Here is a 22,512-nt window from a genome sequence, read left to right on the forward strand (position 1 = left end):
GAGACAGAAAAAACAGATGTCTGTCAGTTTGAGGTATCTGTGAACCATACTCAAAACAGACTGTAAGTTTCATGAAAACTGAGCAACTGAAAGGACTAGAATTGCAGACTTTATTTCTTATATACAATAATTTAGCTGTTGTTTCATACCTTGGAGTTAAAATAAGAAACTGACCTGGCTAATAAGCATTTTTCAGCAGATAACCCCATAATCTATTTTGGCGAGTACAGCAGTTTCTGTAGTGACAGATTAGTATTTTTTTCTTTCAGTAAAGCCTATATATGTACCTTGCACTTGTTCATTTGGTATGGTAGCCAGGTTTCCTCCCAAACTGATACAAGTATCTCGTGCATCATGCCACATGAGCTTTCTTGTTATATTGGAAGCAAATATTTTGAAACACTGGGGATGGAAAAAAAAAAGGAAGCACTTCATTGAAACTAGCAAAGATGAGACTAATTCATGACTGATATCAATTAGCTACAGGATGTACATTTCTTTAGGAAAAAAAAATAAGAAATCAGGGGTAGAATAAGTAACAAAGCTCAATAGTAGAAGGTATGTATGTCTACCCAGGTAGACACTTAGCCCCTCTCATTGTGCAAGGTATAATCCAGGAGTCTAGTGTCATCTGAACTGATTGTAACTATATCAAGTACATACTCCCTTTTCACATTTTCATCCTCTTGCTTCCTACAATAACAGAGGGATCATTCAAGAAAATATGGCTTTGGTTGACACAGCTGCAGGGAATGATCTCTACTCTGTTGTCCTGCTTCCAGTGACTGTGGTTATGACTGTTCATTCCACCAAATTGTATGAAATATCCTTTGATACACTGACCTAAAATTCTGAGGATGCAATAGTAGTTACTGTGTATATAAAGCAGACAAAACAACCTTTGGCAAATGGAACTTCAACTCAATTTGGTACAAATTCTTCTGTTACAACAGTGAGGACTTCCAATCTATGCCTGAATGTAAACCAATATTCAAAATAATTGTAGTTTGGCATAATCTTTCTGAACTCAAAGCTTTGGGAACGTTGTACAATACCAAAAGGATTGCTCAAATATATTCTCTCTAAATTGTTCCATCTGAAAGCGTTTTTTTTCAAGACTATTTCAAATTACAGTTTCTAACATAGATAAATAAAACAGAAGAGCAAAAGCATTTTTCTTAAACAGTAAGTGTATTTTAAACCTGCACAATTATATTCTCTGAAATTTATTCAGCATACATCTACTTTTACTGTATTTCTTAGCAAAGTTAAATGTTTACAGTCACCACCAAAAGAGACCATACATTTATCCAGCATGTTCTGAGTGGATAATTACTCTCCAAATTTATTTTAAAATCATAAAACCCTTATCTTTTTGCAGTTCTTTTTTCAATTGCTCTGCTTCACCCAATTTATTGAAGATACTTGTTCACATACCTTGCTGTTAAACAAAAGCCAACTTTCTGGACATCTTCCAGGAGGCAATGGAGAAGCAAATGTTGAATTAATAGAACTGTTGTGTTTTTCACATACAAATTTATTGGAGGAACCACAATTTACATCATTCCACAAGCCTAAAAATAGTTACATTGAACGGACAAGTCAAGATGCTATAGTATTTGTAACAATAAATTATCACTTCTTATTTTGAGTGAGGAAGAAGCTAATCTCTACTGTTCAGACTGTAAAAGTGAATGAAAGAACCATGCATTACATTTATGCACTCAACTATTTTTCACAAACAGAAGATGTTTAAGGAACTTCAGCTGCACTGTTAGTTACTGGGCTGCCATCTAGCAATTAAAAATAGAAAGAAGGATTTGAAAGAAAGGGACAGTGACTGAGAAGAAATGTCCTGATCATCAGCTAACTTCATTCTATTTTCTCCACCCTCCCCACCCCTATCCATCAAAGGGTCTAAATAAGAGAATTGCAAGAGAAAGACAATGAGAAAAAAGTCAACTTCTTTTTTTTAGCAGAAAACAATGTTCTCTATTTTATATTTAACACTGCAGCTTGATCCGAAGGCGAAGTAACCACGGCAGCTTTGAATGAGCAGTTGAAGCTTGAACAGCTGTAGCTCCCTGTGCTTAATTTGAACTGCCTGACCCTTCTCTTCCTCATTCAGGGCTCTCCACAGCGTGCATACCTGTCTGTGAATTGTTCAAGCTATGGCATCATCACATTGCAGACAGCAAGGGAAATATACTGGCAGGCAAATTTGAAAAGAAAATGGGCCAGAAATGGATGAGATAGAAAATACCGGATCAATTTAAGGGCACACTGTAGTGTTTAAACATACGTTATTGAAATACGTGCCATCTTCTGGTGGCCAACATCTCAAGTTAACATAATGTTATCTAGGGTTTCAGTTTGCAGATTGAAAACCTCATTTCGATTATCTAGGTATACGCTAGGTTTCTAAGCTACTATTTTAGTCAACAGAGAGCTAGTACAGGATTGGTTTGTCTAAACAGAGGTGCTTAGCACCATTTGGGAGGCTACGCAGAGAGCTGACAGATACAGCATTTTTTCTGTGGGAAACTTTCAGTCAGATGGGCTACCTCTAGGATATAGCAGGTGGCTACACTCACCTATATGTAGGCAACTGAACACTGCACTAGAGTAAACTGAATTGCTCTTCAGGCAGCACTGGTTGTGCAATGACTGCGTGTCCATAATGAGGCTTCAGAAGTATATCTCACATTAGCTACATTTTGTTGTCAACTCAAGCTTAATCTTTCCTCATAGTCTGGTTCAACTGCCCACATGTAAACTCCTATCAACATCTGAGACAAGCTCAGGAATGCTGAGCCATCTGTGCAGAGCTGGTGGATATGGCAGGCACCAGTGTGATAGCTGCCCTCTTCTTGATCACAGCTACAGGGATACATCTAGATCAGAACAGATGCTTATGTTTAGAAAAGTTAATCTTTTTCTTGTTGTCTTCATATAAAGGCAGAATTTCAGGTGGGATTGCTGAATGAATTCTTTATTAAACATAAATTGAGGAATTGATTTCCTCATATATGTGTCACTGAATTTCCATTAGACTCAGCTAAGTTACAAAACACAACGGAGGAAAAATTAGCACTAAGATTTCCAAGGTATTTACATTTAAGAGTACTTAAAATCATGTAAGACAGTCTCAGGTCATTAGATATATTTGTCTCTCTCCTCTCCTCATTGGCTTTTACCATCAACTCCCCTAATTCCTGTAGCTGTCATAAATGTCTTCTTAAGTTTATAGGAGCAAAGACAGACCCCACTCAACTTTTTATTTAGAGAAATAGTGAAAAACCTGTAAAAAGGTGCAATATCAATCTTATAAATTCATATGGAGATATCTGCATTAAATTACACATGGTACTGAAACCTCTCCATTCTAAGGACAAAGACTCTTCCGCGACTGGTGGTTACACCAGATACTGCATGTTGTTGGCATGTCGTTGGAAAGGAATTGCAGAAAACAGCCATAAAAACAACTAACAGCAGAAGTTTGACAGCATCAGTTATAATCTGTGGAGAGACAAGTAATACCTAAGAATTTAGCCTTGTTACTTACCTTGCTCTGACAACATTACCACACAATTTTCATCATTATTTGCAAAGTTGGGTTCATTAGGAGCCCAGGCCACATAGGTTACTGGAGTTCCATCTATCCAGCTGAAAGAAAAGTTATGCAAATATTCGTTAATTAATACTCTTCAATTGTGGAATGAGAATCCTAATTAACAACTCACACTTAAGAAGGTCCTTAAGCATTAACGGGAATTGGCCAAAACTGGAATGACCGTTTACAGATCCACAACCCCCTACCCTCCCCTTCCCTGATTATTCTAATTTAAGGAAATTTATTTTAAATATTACTGGTTGCCAAATAGAAAAAGAAAACACCAAGCATGTTTTCTGTTGATGGGCAGGAGAGATTAGACAGCATTTAATAACAGAAACTATTTTCAGTTAGCAAGAAATCTAGCATATAATCTAGAGAAGAATATTGTAAGTTTTATTTATCTTAACTGCTTTCATTGTATCACCTCGTTAATATTATGCTTCTCAGTCTGAGCATTCCTGATGTTCTCATAGATGCAAACAAGGACAAGAATACTTTTTTGTATTGAATTTACCCTGAAGAGAAATACCTCCATAGGTTATTTCTGTTAAGTATTGTGTTTGGAATCTAAGGAACATTCTGTTAGCTTTAAAAAACACTTTTTCTGAAGTATCAAAACTTACATTTTTTCTTTGTGCTTACATGCTTTTTACTTTAATACATTGCTATTGAAGGAATAAGAGGTTGGCACTGTATTTTAATCAATATTTTAGAATTTAGATCACTCAGCCTGACATGGGAAACAAGTTCAGCTACCTTATCTATCTCTTGCTGCTGATGATATGCTTGATCTAAATAAGGAAATGCTCACTGGACTTGAAAAATGCCTTATCTCCCAAATTTGTGTCCTAAATCAGGAGGTTTGAATCATGCACCGACTCACTCCCTCCCAACTTGTCTCTCTCCACTCCTCTTCTGCCTTTTCCCAGGTTAGTGATTTACATTTACTCGGCAGCAGCCTAAAAATAGAATGCTTAAATTCCAGTTGCCTCTAAATCTGTTTCAGGTCACAATTAGAAGCATGGTCTTTCATATCCCAGATGTGTCTTAACTAACAGATGGGAAGGTACAATGTCAGTGTTATGCTTTTCTAGTATCTTTTACTTTAGTTTTGAGTTTATTTGTGTGTTGGTTTTTTTGCAATACTTGTTAATTTTACTGTACTGTAAACTTCTGCTGACTTTTTCCTCGGCACAGGACTTTGCAGAGGCTGTCTTAAAAATGTGTCAGAAGTAGCTTTTGTACTTGTTGTCCACATCTTCCTAATTCTAGAGGACCTCTCTGAGGGTAGGAGTTACAAACAAAAAGCCTAAGAAATTTAGAGTCTATTGTGTGGAGCATATTTTAATTATCTGTGTGTTTATAGGTTTAAAATCCAGCATAATAAAGTACCACTCCGATTTATGGGGCAAATCTTTGAAAGAAACATGAGAAAGTGCGTAGGGAGAGTATAGCTGCCAAGCCTTTCTTTGGGTCTTTATGCAAGAAAAAATGTTCTTTTCCGATTTCTTTTTGAAGAAAACTCTTGGACTTCAGAATATTCTAGGACTATTCCCTTCTGTTTAGGACTCATTATGTGGAAGTGCCTTCGGTCCTTGAAAACAAGAGTTTTAGTGTTCCAGCTACATAAAATACTTTGTTTCTTTCTACATGTTAAGAGCTGCAGTGGTCATCTTAACTTACCTAAACTTTTTATCAAGACTCACTTTTAGACCAATGAAGTATCCTCTTGACTGACTCCAGAATCCCTCCTAAAACAGAAAGTTATTCTTTTTTTCTTTTTTAATTATCTTTAAACTAAAACAAGCAGAAATGGCTGTGCCAATGATTAGGTTCACAGAGCAGTCAGAGAACTCAACAGCAGTAAAGCACATGCTTACAGTTAAGCAGTGACGTGTTTACACACGTGGGCACAGAAGCTAGGTTTTTGTCTGGAGCATCTGCAGTGCTAAGGGCCCTTAAGATGGGGTAGAAGAGAAGCAGATCTTCAGTCAGAAACTAGTACACACAATTAATTCTCCCTCTAGAACTGCAGAACCATCTAATCCTGACCTCAAGTCTCTCTCTCACATCAGCTACTTACAGCCAGCATAGCTGGCACCTTTCCACATCACTTTTCCCACCAGCCTGCTTCACCACCACCATAGCTGGCACAGAGCAGGAGGGACCACATCCCATGGGACCAAAGGGCGCGTTTGGGAGCAATTTCATAGACCTCATCTCAGGTGGATTTTGTTAGTGAAAATTCTGATGGCTCTACGTCTGAGGCTCTTCAAGTTTTGGAAGCAGGCTGTCAAAAATATATCTGCTATAGGCTGTCTCTTTATAAAGATTCTTACATTTTCTTTTAGCGCTCTCTGTAGGAACCTTCTCTCACTATTACTATTAACAACAGTCAGGTCTGCAGAATTCATCCTGCAAAACTCTTGGGCTTTTTCCATGGAGGCAGAATCTTTGCTAATGTAGTATAGCTTATCTTCATATATGACCCATCCATCTGGAGTGGTTTTGTAAGCTGGAAGATAAATAAGGTAGCCTTAAATTCTGTATCTATAGAACACAAAACTCATTTTAGAATAACAATTTTGATAAGAAATAATAAACAAGACGAATAAATGTAAAAAAAACCAAAAAACAACAAAACCCTACCATACGTATCAGCTGGTTCAGATTTTAATGGCAGTCCTGTAAAACAAGAGAGTAGAAGGCATGACACAACTCCATAGCTTGTTTTATGATGTAACTTGTGACTGACTGCAAGGAGCAAAGTGAGGAACAGAGCAGGATTCTGCACGCCTTTGCCACTGACTTGATGGCAGGCTTAACCACACATTTCAGCTACACATTGCGCAAAACACATGGTCATCTACTTATAATTTTGTTTCATAAGCTGTGCTTCACATCAGCAAAGTCATAGCTTTGGCTTAATCGCATTTCTGTGCAAAGCAATGTAAGGGAAATTTAATCTTCCAGTCACAGTCCGGTTATCTGAAACACTTTAAACTTTGGTTTCACAGCCCTTTTCTAATCCATAAGTAGAAATTTCATAATTCTTCAGAGGGGGCTTTTAATCAAGAGAGAGAAAATTTCCATTAGATTTACTTCAGCTGTGCCAAAAATTTCTCTCAGTCCCAAACTCTGTAAGCGTAAGTAAATATGACTATGTATGCTGGCTGCAAGTTATTTCTGGTTTTGATAGAAAAAGAAGTGCACTGCTTTGAACCATTGCTTTTCCAAAAACAGCTGAATCCTGAATAATGTTAAAGAAGAACTTGGAGTACCAGTAAATCTTTGGTGTACAAACTTACTGCATTTGTTTTTTATCTTTACCCGTGTTACGATAAAAAAATTGTAAGGAATTCACAACTCCTTACTTCCTACATTTGAAAAATACAAGCAAAAACTTCTTAATATCGATAAGTTTACAGTTTCTGAAACCCTCACAAACAAATGGATTATGTATACGTCCTACTTTACATGAGGAAATAAATGTATTTATTCTCATCATCTATCATTGAAAAATTCTGTATTACATTTCTCAGTGCTCTTGACCTCCATTTGGAAAAAGTAGTTCTTCAAAATTTTGTGTCTTCCACCAGCAACTTATATTAGAAAGCAACTGCTTATAAAGTTATTTAAGGTTCTTGCTTAAAGAGAAAAATGAATCTACCTTTTTTTATTTGACAAACCCAGTCAAGCTGAACTTCGCAGACTGAAAGAAACCATCGTCTAGAATAAGTACCACCATCGAGCGCGCCACACAACTTGCGTCCTCCTGAATTTCTTGGATTATCATTCCAGTTTGTGTACCTAACCTGTAAAAGAAATCATCTGTGTTCTACTTCATCTTATTCTATTCCTTTCATCTATTTCCGTAGTTGTACTCTCCATTGACAAACAGAAACAAACTGGTTTTGTCTGAAAGATTCTTCTCTCTCACTAAAGAGAGGTGCAAACATAGGGTATATATTCTTATATGTATAAGAATTTTTACAGTGAGGCAATGATGTCAGTGATCAGGAGATGAGGCTGTCTTACCATGGAGGGCTTTCCTCTTGTCTGTGCCTCAAGCCCTAGGCACAGACAGGATAGAATCAGGCTGTTTCTAGATAGAAACAGAAATAGACTAGAAATAGACTGTTTCTAATGAACTTCACTTAGCTATGAAGTTCACCTCCATTCCACTCATGCTAATCATGTGTGGACAAGGTAGTTTTCACTTCATCAGCTGTGACCTGGTTCAAAATTACATTGTCCAACAGCTCTTTGGTGGCAGTGACTATACTGTGCATCAGTTCAGCATTCACATCTTTGCTTCTGTGTGGTTAATGAGAATGGCAGCATGGCTATTGGGAGAGAAGTCATGTCCTACAAACCTAGTGGAGTTACCTCTGAAGAAACTAACATTGAAATGGGAGAACCATTTGATATAATCTACTTGGTATTTTTGAAAAGTTGTTGATATGATCACTTCCCAAAATTTTTATGGAAACTATTGTGCGACAGGGTAAGTAGAAAGGTCCTTGCTTGGGTTAAAAAATAAGGAATAAAGAGTAAGAGTAAAGGGAGGGTAATAAGCAGCAGAATCCTGCAGAAATAGTTCATGCATCTGTGGATATTTACATGGGCTCGAGAGATGACTGGATGAATTCATGGAAAGAAAGAAAGATTACACACCTGAACTCCGGTTCTGAAAGACCCTGAGCCATCACCTACTGGTGGATGCAGGAGTATACTAGAAATATGCTTGCTGTTTGATTAGCTCTTAAGATGTTTCTGGTCACTGCCAGAGACAGAATACAATATCCAAATGACAAATTTCTGTTCTGACATTAAATGTTCGTATTACATTCTTGGAAAAGAAGATATGTTGGAGTGCTGTGCAGAAGGCTGTGAATCCTGATGAGATACAGATGATTTCCATGTATTCAGATGTGTTGCTCTGATTTTACTCATGATAATAGAGGTTAACAGCAATGTAAGTTTGCAGGATTAGTTTTCTTTGATGGGGATAATAGTGAAAAACCCAAAGTATGTGCACAAACCCCGAAACATCACAAGCAAATAAATTTGATGAAAAATTATAATACTCACTGGAGAGCCATCACTCCAAGCAAATCCTTCATCTGGATTTAAGGAAAATATACCAAGCCAAACTCTTTGAAAAGCGCACTGAGTGGCACTGACAGAAATTACAAAGCAGAGCAGAGTGTAAACATCAATACAAAAAACACCCAGAAACATATAATTAAACTTTCTAGAGCACATCGTAAAGTTCAGTGATGTTGCAATAATTACCCGATTACCTTTGGTGAAGGGCATGCAGATGCATATCTTCTTCATATAAATATCTCATATTTCTATGGCTTAATGGCAATGGCCTATTTATCAGACTTATTTGTAGTATTGGTCCTGTATTTCTTCTACATTCTGGTTTCTTAGGAAAAGCATTCACTGGTTCAGAAAATGGTCTCAGCTTTGACTACTTCGATGTAAGTCAAAAGTAAATATGTTGGTCATGTTTTCTACCCTACTAAAATTACCACTCTCCAGAATGTTACGTATTTCTCAATTTTATCTAGTAATCATGATACTGTTTGGGGTCGGGTTTTTTTTTTATTATTATTTCCTGGATATAAATGACTTTTCATGAAACAGTTTAAAACATTCAAGAGGAGATAAAATTTCAAAGTATCACAAGTTTTTTGGCTTTTGAGGAATCTGCTTTTCAGAAATCATCCAAGAACATTCATAGTCCTTCCTATGAAACACCTTTTAAATCTGACAAGATAAACATACAGCAGATACTCACGACATTGCCGTTTTTAGTAATGGCATCTCTTCTTTATTGCTAATGGTGACCAGATCCCCTCCTATTTGTCTACAAAAATCTCGAGCTTCAAACCACGATTTCTTTTTAGTATTTGACCTGTGAAAACACTATCGAGAAATTACTTTAAAACATTTTATATAAATTATAATGAAATAAAGAATCATTGTCTTTTTCACCCATAAATGAGGTTTCATGCAAGCCAAGTAGAAGTCTACAGAAATAGTATTAATTACTCTGTTCATAAACTTTTTGGACTAGAGATGTCTAGTTAATTAGCCAAGTGGTGACAAACAAAGGAAAGGAATTGTTAGGAGGGAATACAATTCCTTTTAAGTTGTTTTAACTGGAGTATGGCCCAGGCCATCTTTCACATGAAGGGAGAGGAGAGTGGTTTTGGTGGAGGTAAGGTGGCCTGGAAGGAGTCTGAAGATGCAGGCAAATGAATGACCTCGTGGTGATTTACAACTCTTGCTTTACATTTGCAATATAGATTCACAGAATCATGAAATCACAGAATCATAGAAAGGTTTGGGTTGTAAGGACCTTTAAAGGTCACCTAGTCCAACCTCTCCTGCAGTGGGACATCTTCAACTAGAGCAGGCTGCTCAGAGCTCTGTCCAACCTTACCATGCATGTTTCCAGAGACAGGGCTTCTCCCTGGGCAACCTGTTCCAGTGTTTCATCACCCTCATTGTAAAAAAATTTCTTCACTTTGTCTAGTTTAAATCTACTCTCTTTTAGTTTAAAACTATTACCCCTTGTTCTCTTGCCATAGGCCCTTCTAAAAAGATTGTTTCTATCTTTCTTATAGGCTTCCTTTAAGTATTGAAAGGCTGTTGATGTCTAACATTTTGGTAGTTTAACAGAGAATACGCACAACTTTGGCTAAAGCTGAAAATTAGGATTCGGGGATAAAGGAGCCCAGATAAATAGCATTCCAGCTGAGTTTGAAAGAACTTTTAAAAAATAACATATTAAAAGAGAAGAACTCATTAAGTCAATAAATGGATAAGAACTATTAATATCTCACACTTACTTAGCATATTTCTATTCTGCGTGATCCCAAATCAGTGTTTGCACATTACCCTTACTTCCTCTTCAAAGTCTTTCTGTATGCCTGCTCAGGCTTAACTGAGTGTACTTCAAATCTGTACTTCAAAGCTTTGCATCAGAAACTCTCTAAGAAATGTCCTTCATACACACTGATTTAATTAACCTCTCATGTGACTACTTATGCTTTATTTTGGGGGGGTAACGTTCTTATCTTTGCAAGGTCCAGCCTTAGGCATTACGATGCTCGTGAATAAACTTCACTGTTTCTTTTCGTTCCCTGAACTCTCACACACCTCGGACTACTGGATCTTTGCACTGCCTAGTGACCAAAATTGCTATCACGAGCCATGCTAACAGCCAGACTTACTGCTTCTGCTGTTTAATACAACATTTTGACGCTGTTCTTTCAATAGTTTTGCAAATATTAAGTTATCTCTTGTTTCTTCTTCTTTTCTCTTTTCTGTCTAGTATCTTGACATTTATATTCCTAGTCTTTTATTTTCTGCTCCATTCGTTCAACCCCTGGGGCACAAACTTCCTCATTTTCTGTCCTGTGTCCTTCTCTCTCCTTTGTGTCCAGTCCCTTCAACCTCATCTTTCTTAGTTTCTCCCTGGGATGCTTGGTTTGTTTTTTGGTTTTTGTTTTTGGGGTTTTTTTTCTCTGTATTCTAATCTCAGATATTGCAAAATGAAATGTCACTTTTTTTTCCCCTCTCACCCCCCACCAAGCAGTTCAAAGCCTTTCTTCTTCTTTTATTTAGGCACTTACCTTAAAACAGGAACTGCTACGGTCATTTGACACCCAGCCTTCAGGGCATGTGGGGACCAGAGCAGTAGTTGCAACAGATGGAGTTGTTGCAATATTTGCCCACTGCTTACAGATATATTTTTGCTTTGTCTCACAATCAAGAACATTCCATAATCCAGCTGCAGTCCCAGTTCTCAGGGCTACACATCCTGGATTACTTCCTTCATGAGAAACAAAAACACACTGGATATTTTATACGGTCTAAATCGTTTAATTCTTACTTAAATCTTTGAGCAGTGGCCATTCACTTCTTGCCGTACAGTAACACTTGAATAGCAGAGTCATATTTAAGGTGTTTTTCACACAGACAAAGAGCAGTATGTTCTGTCTGAGGAGGTCTGGATCTGTTCAGGAGCCTTTTTTTTTTTTTTTTTAATGTCCTGCATAATCAATTCTATGGGTATAAACTCAGTTTGTTTGGTTTTTTTTTTTTTTTTTTACAGTGAAAATCTGCGTTTTCAAGTGAGGGCCTCATTCCTACTTACATTAAGCTTGTTTTAGATCAGGTAGCACAACCTCGATCACTAATGATTTTCATATACATGGGAACAAAACCCATGGTGCATACATAGGGCAGGCATGCAAATCTTGACAGAGATGTGATGAAGCTTGTTCCATGATGTTTGCTGTAATTTTAGTGTATTCTCTCAGAGGGAACCAGAGGTACATACATCACACAAGATGCAGTCAAATGCACACAATGTGCTTATACAATGGTTTATTTGTGCTCTTCATTTCCTAAGGTCTTTAACTTTTTTTTTTTTTTTGCTTTTTGATTCCTGTTCAGCTTAAACTTGATGTTTTAATGGACCTGACTACCACAGTGCCAAGAACTGACTCCTGAAATTAAATGGTCAGCTATAAGTTCATCATTTTATGTCAATTCAAGACATATGTTTGTTCCTACGAGCATTGCTTTAACTGCTTCAAAGTTCACCTGCCTTTTTAGTGATGATGCTCAGTCACTTATTTTCCTGAAATTATCTTGCTTTTTCTCACAGCACTTCTTCACTATCAGAAGTATCATCAGCAAATCTGGTCACCTCACTATTTCACCTTTTCCAGATTGTTTGTAAGTATGTTGAACAGCACGGGCTTTGGCACAGATCTTTATGATCCTCTGTGGGTGAACACTTTTCCCTAGTAAAAGAAAAGCCCACATAAAAAAACCTCCCACCTTCCATTTCCTACCTTTTTATTAAAAAAAAAAAATTATTCAAGAGCTTTCCTATGTGAAGTCAGATTAGCTGAAAGGCTTTTGCTAATTGAGATAGACCACACTAACTAGATTTCCCTTATTCATATTCTTTTGGCTCCTGTGGGGAGCTCCAGGAGATCTGTGAGCATGACTTCCCTTTACACAAGCAATTTTATACATCTTTCCCACTATATCTTTTTTATTTCATTCTTTATTACAGATTCAGCTAATTTACCAGTGACTCATTGGTCAGTATTTCCTCACATCTCCCTGGAATAATTTTAAATGTTGGCAGCAAATTTGCCTTTTCTCATCGGTTAGCTATCACGGAAGTTTTAGTAGGTAATTACACATTTGTTCATTTTACTGTGTTCCTTTAATGTAATCTTTACAGCTCTTGGATGCTTTTGCAGCTGTGCTTAGTCCTGACTTACTGTTCTTCAGGTCATCTATTTGTTCCATAATCTATTCTCCTGGTATTTCAGCTTGATATAGACTTTCTGGTTGCACCCTCAAAAAGAAACTTTCCGTCACAGAAAGTCCATTTAGGAGACTAATTTTTCTTCTCTGTTCCAGACTGATCTCAGAGTGCTCCCTTTACACTAGGATCATCTGCTGGCCTAGACCATAGACTCCCTGGCAAGCTTTCTTCTTGTGACATTTACAGAGGTTTTATTACTCTATATCTTTTGTAATTTTTTATTATTTTAATTATTTTACATTTTATAACCTCACTGAGCTTTTTTGTGGAAATTTTCAGACAAATGATCACTAGCAGGGACATAGTGCACCTTGAGGAGAACAGATTCCCTCGTGGCGTTTTGAAATCTTGTTTTCTGTGTATCTGCACAGTATGACCCTGTGAACGCAGTTTCCTTACCACCATAAGCAAAAAGAAAAATAATGGTAGGATCATTTTTGATACTGCGTTTTTGTAATTCTAACTTAAAATCCTTACTACAGTTGCTCTGTTTCAGATTCTTCTGCCAGACTAACTTGTCCACTACACAGATGAGTGTGGAATAGTCTCAGGAACTGCCTGTAACTCCTGTTTATCTTTTTGTAAAGATGAGCCAAAATGTTAATCCTATGAGTAAATATATCGGATGTCCTAATAAAAAACTGCAGTTGAAACTGTCCCCTTTGAAATTAAAAAAAGGGATTTGAGAATTGACAGTTCTTTTAAAATATACTGAGAGCTTAGAGCAGAAAATTCAGAGGACATTGGCAGTGCAAACCCAAATGCGGACCACAACCCCAGAAATTACCTACCATCCCCTGTCACGGCACCTACCAGGCATTGCTGCATCCCAGTGTGTGAAGGAGACAGCTTCACCATTGGCCCACCTAAAAGTGCCTTGGTCCTCCACATCAGAGAGACCAAGCCAGAAGTATTTCTCAGGCCTTAGCCCGATGAGGCTGGTCAGATAGGCTTGTTCATAGCTGTTAAAGAGATCATAAAGACACAAGTGAAAACAGTCATTTATCCAAATCCTGCTTGTCTAATCTGACAATGAATCCTTTTCCCCTTTTCCTTGCTTTGAATTGGGGGAGAGGACCTTACAATAGAATTCTGACTCTCTAAATCAACAACAAAAAAAAAGTGATTCATTTTTGCTTTTCCACTAGAGACCTCATCTGTTAGTCAGATAACTTGCTGTTTGTTGTTGTGTTGGAATTGTAGTTCCAGGAATATTTCAGAACACACAACCTTTACCTATTTAAAAGACAGGGAAAAGTCATTATCGTACCTACTTTCAACTGTGGCCAAGTAACCATTTTCTCCTTCGCAAGTAGTAATTGCTTCTGAAAATGTTGCTGGAACTCGCCCAATAAAATAGCAGTAGGTCCCATATCTCCTCCAGCCCTGTAACATGATTTTGGGATTTCCATTTCAATTTTAAATAATTATGATATCATGTATTAAGTGAGCTGTACCATTTTGAAATGAATGAAACTCCATAATGAAAATTATGAATTAGGACACTTTTGCTGTGAAATTACAGATTCCTTCTAACTGATTTCTGTAAATGGCTCTCTAAGGTTTCAAGTAACTGAGAAGAGAAAGAAAACTTCATAATAAAAACAAACCAAAAAAATATACATAAATAATATAAATAATTCAAGTAATTCTAGAAGATTCTCAGACACGGTGCTTACTTGATCTGGGAAATTGATGTTCCAGTCTTATATACTCACTTTTTTGCAACCTGCATCACTGATTTCCTTTTCTGCAGCTATTTGTGATATAGGCTTTCTTTTACAAATGTAGCCAGCTTTCTTCTCACAGACATAGTCTGCCCAATAGCCATCCTGTCGCAGGAAAAAGAATGAAATAACAATTAAGATTATTCATCTTAATCTAAAGAAAATGAATAACTTATTTCTTTATAATGAAAACTATTAATTTTCTTTCACCATTTTGAAACAGAAATATTTTGGTTTTCCCTTGTCCAATTGCCCTAGCTGATAGCATTCAGTGACACACTCACATTCAGTGAAATAGCGGAGTGGGCTAGAGTAGACCAGCTATAGCTCACAGTGATAAGAAGAGATGAGGGTGCAGGAAGCTGGTCCCCATCCTGTTCTGCGGGGTCCTGCACAGGCAGTTGTGCCAGGCAGGGATGGGTAAATGAGCAGGCTCAAAGGAGGCAGGAGGGATCCCCACATGCCACCATTACCACCAGAGGAAAAGGAGCGGGAGAATGGACACAAACTACATTCAGAGCCCTGTTTTATAGCCGTAATAATTTCATTAGTGACTTTCAGATGAACTTAAAGAGAAAATTCCATCAGTGATGCAATAATGCTTTAATTCCATTTTTTCTTTTTTTTTTTTTAATAAAAGGTCATATTTAATCTCATCCTTTGTCTCTACTTCCCGTTTTCTGCCCCTAGCTAGTTGCTGAAATAGCGGGGCACATCATTGTTTTATCAAGTTACTTTCAATATTAAAGTAAAATATGTATTGAATAATATTACCTGGCCCTTGATTAGTACACAATCTTCTGGCCTGTTGTTTGTGGTGGATGGTTCTCCCAGGTGCCATTTTGTGTATGTCACTGGTGTACCATCGCTCCATTCAAAATACATGTGAACCTTATGATCATTCAAACCAATCCATAGCTTGTCTGTTGGCTCTAAAACAAGGAAACACAAAACTGGAAAAGACCTCTTATGCCACTGCATCCTTTTCACAGCACCCTCAAGCTCCAGACCATTTAATCCCTTTCATAAATTTATGAAACATAAAATTATTCATTGTGTTGCACGATCATTTCACCAATTAATATTTTCACATAGCTATTAGAATAGAGACAGTATGGTTTGGAAAATTAGTCCCTAATGAAATGCCTTCACTAGATCAAAAACTTTTGCTTCTCTTCCTTATAGCAGTGGAAGAAGAGAAAATTACCAGCCTAATGCTAATACACTCTAGTTGTATGATAGAGCTCAATACGTAAATAGTTACTTTTTAGGTTCTGCTCCACTGGTCAGATTTTAAAATACCAGTTTTATGTAACTTGATGCATGAATGTTTTAAGCTTCTTTCAACAAAATGAAAAAAAAAACAGAGAAATCCCCTAAGCCCATCCTCCAACCCTAGATCAGTTGTTTAGGCAATAAGTAAAATCAGAGTTTCAACAATATCCAAAACTCAGCAGGAGAACGCTGTCACCAACCAGGTCTAACTCTGAGGCTCTCCAAGCAGAGGCTGGGAAAAAAATCACTGTTGGGATTAATTCTGGCCTAAACCAGTGCATGATCCTATGGGTTTAGGCATTCTTAATGAAAGGAAAGCAAAGAAAATGAACGGTAAATTTAGACAGCATTCATAAAAGTGACAAAGAAAGACAGATACAGAAGAACATTCACAATTTCTTCAGTAGTCACTAAACTGGTGTATGATACCAGGATCAAAAAATATAAGAAACAAATATATCTCCTTGTCAGGTTGGACACTAAGTCCAAATTCCAAGACAAATTCCTCTTTCTGAAAAAAAAAAAAAAAAAAAGAGGCTTCTCTGTCTTTAACATATTTTGCTTTTTTGGTAGTTAATTAAGGCTTTCACTACCTCTAAGCATGAAAAAAAGAGCAAATAGTTAACAAGGGCAATACATCTACAGGCTCCTCACATTTCTGTCAGGGATATTAAAAAGGCCATGATGAGACTATGCTGACATGTAAGATCCGGTGCTCTGAGTGTGGTTCTTCAAGCAGTCCAGCCAATTCCACAGTTACTGCCTGGAAACCACCTTGGCTAGCTTTGCTCTCCTGTTCGAATCAGCAGTGTAGGCAGCAAAGCTTTTCTTTGGTGGGTTCCTTCCATCCCTTCTGCAGAGACCTGTGAACTTGCTGATCCAGGTGCTGGTTGACCACAAGACACAGAGAATGACTTAGAGCCACACTGTAAGTTCCCCAAATGCACAGAAAGCTGTACAAATATTTTTTTTTCCATAAAAAGCACTCTTTCAAAGTAGAAGTTATATTTCACAATCCTTTCACTAAGGAATCTTCTCACTGGGATGGCTGATGTCTTTCTACCCTCATACAAAGCAAAGCACGTCAAGAGAGTTGAGTAAGTCTGCAAGCGGCAGCACAGAAGGAGGCATCCATTTTGAAGCGGAAAGGAAAGCACTGCACCAACCTACCACCACTGGATCTCTTGCCCCTTCCATGTCTTCGGCTGCAATGTTTCCTGTTAAAACAACTGCTAAATCTCAGTTTAGCTAGCTAGTGCTTCTGACATACAGACAAAAGCAAAAGCCCCACTGTGGGAACACTCACTGTAGCCAAGCCGAGACACTATAAAGCTGTGCTCCTCAAGGCTTCGGATGCTGGCCAGGTGACTCCCTTCCTTCTGACAAGTGGTCAAAGCTTCTTCCCATCCTTTGGTCTCCCTGAATATCTTGTAACAGCGATCTATATACAGTACCCATCCATCTGGGCAAGTAACAGGCCCAATGTCACCTAGGAACAAGTGTCGGTGTTTTAGAGGAGTACAGGTGCCATGCAAGGGGTTTAACACTGAAAATATTTACACTTATTCTGTGCAAAAGTTCTCAACTAAGAATTTTCTTTGGAAATTCTCATTGTAAGGAAGTGACAGGCACAAAACATAGTAAACATAAATATGATTATAAATCCTGAAATTTTTAGCTTGGAAAAGGAACGCTTTTCAATACAAATATTATTTAATAAAAATTCCAAGGTTCTTATACAGTCAAATGTGTGTTGAAAACACCAACAGAGAAATCTTTGTACACTTACAATATCTTCTTGCAATGTGTTGACCTTTCTTCCTTTTGCTTATTTTCCTAACATCCCTCTTCTGAAAAATAATTTTTGGTTTGTTCTTCCTTTTCATGCTCAATACTGGTGTATTCAAAGGGGAGATGTGACTCACTAAACACAGACAGACGGGACAAGCCATACGTTCTTAGTTTTTACCTTTTTCATTTGTGTGTTGAGGGACTGGAGACCAGCCTCAAAAGGTTGCAATGGTTGTAAATAGCAAACCAGATAAAAAAGAAATAGTTGCTATTTCTAATAAAATTATCCTGCTCATCTTTGTCAGTGTGAATGCCAATCAATTCAAATAACAGCTTCTAATTTTACTTATCAATACATATCAACATACCTGAAGGAACCAAGGTAAAATTTCTTTTCTTACAAATGTAACCAAGTTTCTGATCACATTCCCAATTTTGCCACTTCGCTTTTGTTTCGGGATTCAAAACTGCACAGAGTTTTCCAGATTCTGGAGAGGGACTTCCTTTGGAAAATGTACAGGGGGAAAAAGGAAAAAAGTTCACTTTTCTGAAAGGCAAACAGAGCTCTAAGCTCTCAAATTCACAGGAAAAACCACGCCCGACTGAAATGAGAGCCCCGAAGACCATTTCTGTCTCAGCTTCTGCAAGAGCTGAAGTAGGTCTCTGGTAGCAGAAATGTCTGTATAAAATGTAGAAACCTTTAAGTGGATATGAACATATGACCGTCTCATAGTTCTGTTGCTAGAGATAAGAAATGGAAGACTGTATATTTTGGGGAAAGACAGTATTGCTTTCAGAGGTGAAGTATTTTTACAATACGTAGAACCTTCTGGCTTATACTGCTATAGAAAAATAAAAGCTTTCTCTAAACCTAAAGCAAGAAAAGCTAAAATACATACCTCATGGTATATCTATCTGATAACAGAATTTAAAACAGTATGTGAGGTATGTATATTTTTCTTTGGAAATACAGTCTCAAGCAAGTTCCCAGCTACCTGGAGCCCAGTTTAAGTACTGGAAAGGGCTGCCTCCAATCCACTCCCATCCACTCCTCAAGTCCAGTCTGTTGAGTCCTATCCACAGTGCGGAATCTGTATCTTCTGTTAACTCTAAGTAACCAAAAGAAGATAAATGATTTTATAAGTCAATTTCATTAGCAATAGTCACTAATGTGTCTAGGAAGTCTTACAATTTTTAAATATCTAACTACAAATAAATTTAGATACTGAGATACCTGATAAATTGAAATATACTGAAGCTTTGATTACTGTAAAAAGGAAATGAGCACTAACACCCTTTCGTTCTATCACCTAATGCAATACAAGCACAGATAAGATGCCACAGAATATATCCAAAACGAAGATGTTTCTCTAGAATAGGCTAAATTCTGTACTACGCTGGATTTATTTGAGCAGAAACATTGGTGCAATGTAAGTATAAACAATAATAATAAAGCTCTTAGATGTTTAAGTCATGATTAAACACAACAAGAAAGAGTTTCTCCCAAACCATTACTCCAGCAATACATGGGTAGGGGATCTCTGAAAAATTGATTTTTTTCAGTTTTCAAATGAACTAAAAAACTCAGATGTCAAACTGCATTTGACACAAAATACATCTTTCTTTTGACATAAAAGTAACTCTTTTCTTTTATTTTCAATTTGTTTTAAAGGTTCCTTTTCACCAAAAATGAAACTTTCATTTACTTTCAGAAATTTTTTTCTCTTAAAAAACATCAATGAAGTTTTGTTATTAGATAATATTTTTAAATAAAAAATCAAACTGTTGCATTTGCAAGGTGCTGGAGTAATTTAAATTCTGTTTAAACTTGGCAGTGATTTTGATATGAACTTGCAAATTCTCAGACATTTTATTTACTTAATCACGTATATTTAGTTCCATAGACGTTAGCCAAACCCATACTAAATAGTCCTTAGCTGTGATGAACTGAACAGACGCTGAATGCAAGTCAAAATTTGCTTTACTTCCTTACCTTTAAGGTATGTTTGTTCGTGAATGTCTGTGATGCTCAATAATTCTGCATTTTGTTGCTGACAGCTCTTCCTGGCTTGGTGCCACGTAAGAGCCGATTCAGAGTTTATTTGGTAGTGGACATTTGTTAACAGATCTGTAGTCCAGGTGGTATCTCTATCTATGGAGAAAATAAATATTTAGAAGATGATAGTAACTCACCCACAGAAAAATGAGTTGCAGGTTTTCATTATGCATGACATTCTCTTTAAATGTCACCCACGCTGTTCTTTCAAGAGCACTGAAAATGTTATGGGTGGGTTGGGGAGGAATGAAGTTAAAGCCTGTAAACTGTCAGGTAGAGCTGGCAAACATTGTCTTGTGTTCCATGAAGATCCATAACTCAGGAGTTACTACAAGGGAAGTGATTGTATAGAAGAGTACGTTGTATGGAGTGCTGCGGCAGAAATTCTGGGCGAAATCTATAAAAAGTTGTGCAACATCTGCTTTTCCGGACAGTGGTTCCACAGAGCTGTGAGAACAAGCTCTAGACTTGAATTTAGCCTCAAAACAGTTCCTAGATAACTCCCTCCCTTGCAAAGAACTTCTGGGTGTACCTGCCACACAGCCTCAGAGCCTAGGCACGGCAGCGGTGCTGAGCTACATTGTGCTCCTCTTCTCAGCACCTTCATATCTTTGGTCTACTGAAGATCTATACATACTCAGTCAAGCACAACACAAAAAATAAAATCAGATATTTGATTATTCCCAAAAGTCAGTATGAAGTTGAATTAAGTACTGAGAGCTGGGACTGGCTTTCAAAACCTTTGAAAATTATTCATTGACCCTATGTCACAGGCTTTTTGGGCTCGGTGTCCTAGGTATCTTTGTAGGGACTAGGAAAACATAGTTGACTGTGGATTTGAACCTCACCAAAATCACATTTTAAATCAACTGGAGTAAAGTGGTGTTTTAATAATAAAAGACAATGTTGAACAGGAGCAGTGGGGAGGAATATAGGGGAAAGCTGAGAAGCGTTAGGAGGAGTCTTCAACACTTTGATTGCAAAGCTCCTCTGTCAAGAACAAGGCCATAAGGTGAGATGGTGGAGGAATTGACCACAGAAATGGAAGACGGTTTTCAGAAAGTGATTGAAGTTCTGCAGAAATGCCAGGAATGGGAGGCAGTTGTCAGAAGGGGTGGAAAGACTGCTTCCCAGGCAATATGAATCGGGCTTCATAGCGTGGATAAAAGGACACATTACACTTCAATAACAAAATATTCACACGAGAATCCTGCAGACTGAAACATCATCATTAATCTTCCTACAGCCCTCATTTTTGTGCCCACACCCATCACAACAGGGGTCCTCAGAGAAGGGTTGTACAATGGTGACAGCTCTCATCCTGCCTGGGAAACAGGGAGGAGCTCGAAACTATCATGCCTCTCAGCAACACCTCCACAGTCAGTGGGAATTGCATGCTGGTTTACTCCTCAATCACACTTTTTTTCATATCTTTATGCAGTGTGTTATTTCCTTGCATAGAGAGCTGCATGATGTGGCAATACATCATAATCAAAACCACATTCATGTAATCAAAACCACATTCGTGTAAACCGTGTTATTGTAAAGATATTCATATTCTGCTAGTGCCGGTTTGCCAATACCGCACTGAAGGGAATTGTGTGGGAACAGGTAACTGACCTTTTGATGGGCAAAATCCGTATCGCTGGTCTGTGTCATAGTCTGCAGTGGTTGCACACCAGAGCCAGCCATCTGCCCGGCCAGCACCTGTGCACTCAGCATACCACTGCTTATTGTACATGAAAGGGAATACACAGGGTGCCCCAAAAGCATTTCCTAGCAGTGTAAAGGTCTCTGAGAAGACAAAATGGTAAAGATAGCATGGGAAATCATAGATTAATGTAAACTGTGAAAAATGTGAAGCCTATGCTAACAGCTGAATGACATCTCAAAAGTACTTTCCATGTTACTTTTCCCATAACCATAACAAAATTCATTTCAAGGCTTTTTCATACTTAAACTGCTGACATATGTTTTAGAGCAGTGCTGTTCTGATGTAAAAAGTAGTATTTCATAGCTGAGGTCTACACCTAGATTCATGTTCTGACCAAAATGCTTTTACAAACTTAATAAAGCTCCAGAGCTCTACCCTAAGACACTACTATTTTAAACAATGTTAAGATTTATACAAAATGTGCAAGAGAATTAACTAATATTTATAATTCCTGCTTCCTGGAAAAAGTAAACATCAAGTTAGACCCATCTCTGTTTTTATTCCGTATTTTGTATCTCACGTACAATGGAGCAGTTCCCATATGCAAGACTCAGGGTTTAATACTTCAAATAACCCATGAGGTGGTTTTTAGAACATTCATTCTGGATCTGAGAAGTCGTTCAGAACAATCAGACTTCAGCTAATCACAAAGTGTAATTGCATTATTAAGTATGATTACTCCATGAGCCCCCTCATCTGCTGACTCAAAAAGCCACACTTTCTCCACCTACACTGGTATTTCCTTTCTCAGCTCACCCAAATTGTTGTTCTTTCTTGAGGATGTAATTTCATTTCCACGTTGCGGTATAAGAAGCTTATCAAGGTTTATACTCCCTATTAATAATGTAGTGACAGAATATAGTAAGCAATAGTGACTTTAGAGAATATTTGTATATAGTATGAGTATGTACATACTAATTTATAATATATACTTAGAGAATATATATAAAGTATATGTAA

At 37.4% G+C, this 22,512-nt stretch overlaps 1 protein-coding gene across 1 annotated transcript in view; it reads right to left on the reverse strand.

Annotated features, from left to right (window-relative positions):
- The window catches only part of LOC104490140 (macrophage mannose receptor 1-like), a gene marked incomplete at its 5' end in the record, with an annotated part of 30,422 nt that extends 8,790 nt beyond the window's left edge, over positions 1-21,632 (reverse strand). Inside the window, 19 exon segments of the mRNA XM_010132388.1 lie at positions 288-402; positions 1,438-1,574; positions 3,566-3,666; positions 5,300-5,367; positions 5,956-6,131; positions 6,266-6,301; positions 7,287-7,431; positions 8,711-8,788; positions 9,425-9,556; positions 11,272-11,471; positions 13,803-13,951; positions 14,260-14,375; positions 14,708-14,821; positions 15,491-15,648; positions 17,298-17,480; positions 18,151-18,285; positions 18,778-18,891; positions 19,776-19,934; positions 21,459-21,632. Coding sequence (XP_010130690.1) covers positions 288-402; positions 1,438-1,574; positions 3,566-3,666; positions 5,300-5,367; positions 5,956-6,131; positions 6,266-6,301; positions 7,287-7,431; positions 8,711-8,788; positions 9,425-9,556; positions 11,272-11,471; positions 13,803-13,951; positions 14,260-14,375; positions 14,708-14,821; positions 15,491-15,648; positions 17,298-17,480; positions 18,151-18,285; positions 18,778-18,891; positions 19,776-19,934; positions 21,459-21,632 — 2,490 coding nt within the window.
- Between the last annotated feature and the right edge of the window lie 880 nt (positions 21,633-22,512).

The sequence above is a fragment of the Buceros rhinoceros genome, unplaced genomic scaffold, assembly GCF_000710305.1.
Source record: "Buceros rhinoceros silvestris isolate BGI_N320 unplaced genomic scaffold, ASM71030v1 scaffold9903, whole genome shotgun sequence".
Classification (NCBI taxonomy): domain Eukaryota; kingdom Metazoa; phylum Chordata; class Aves; order Bucerotiformes; family Bucerotidae; genus Buceros; species Buceros rhinoceros.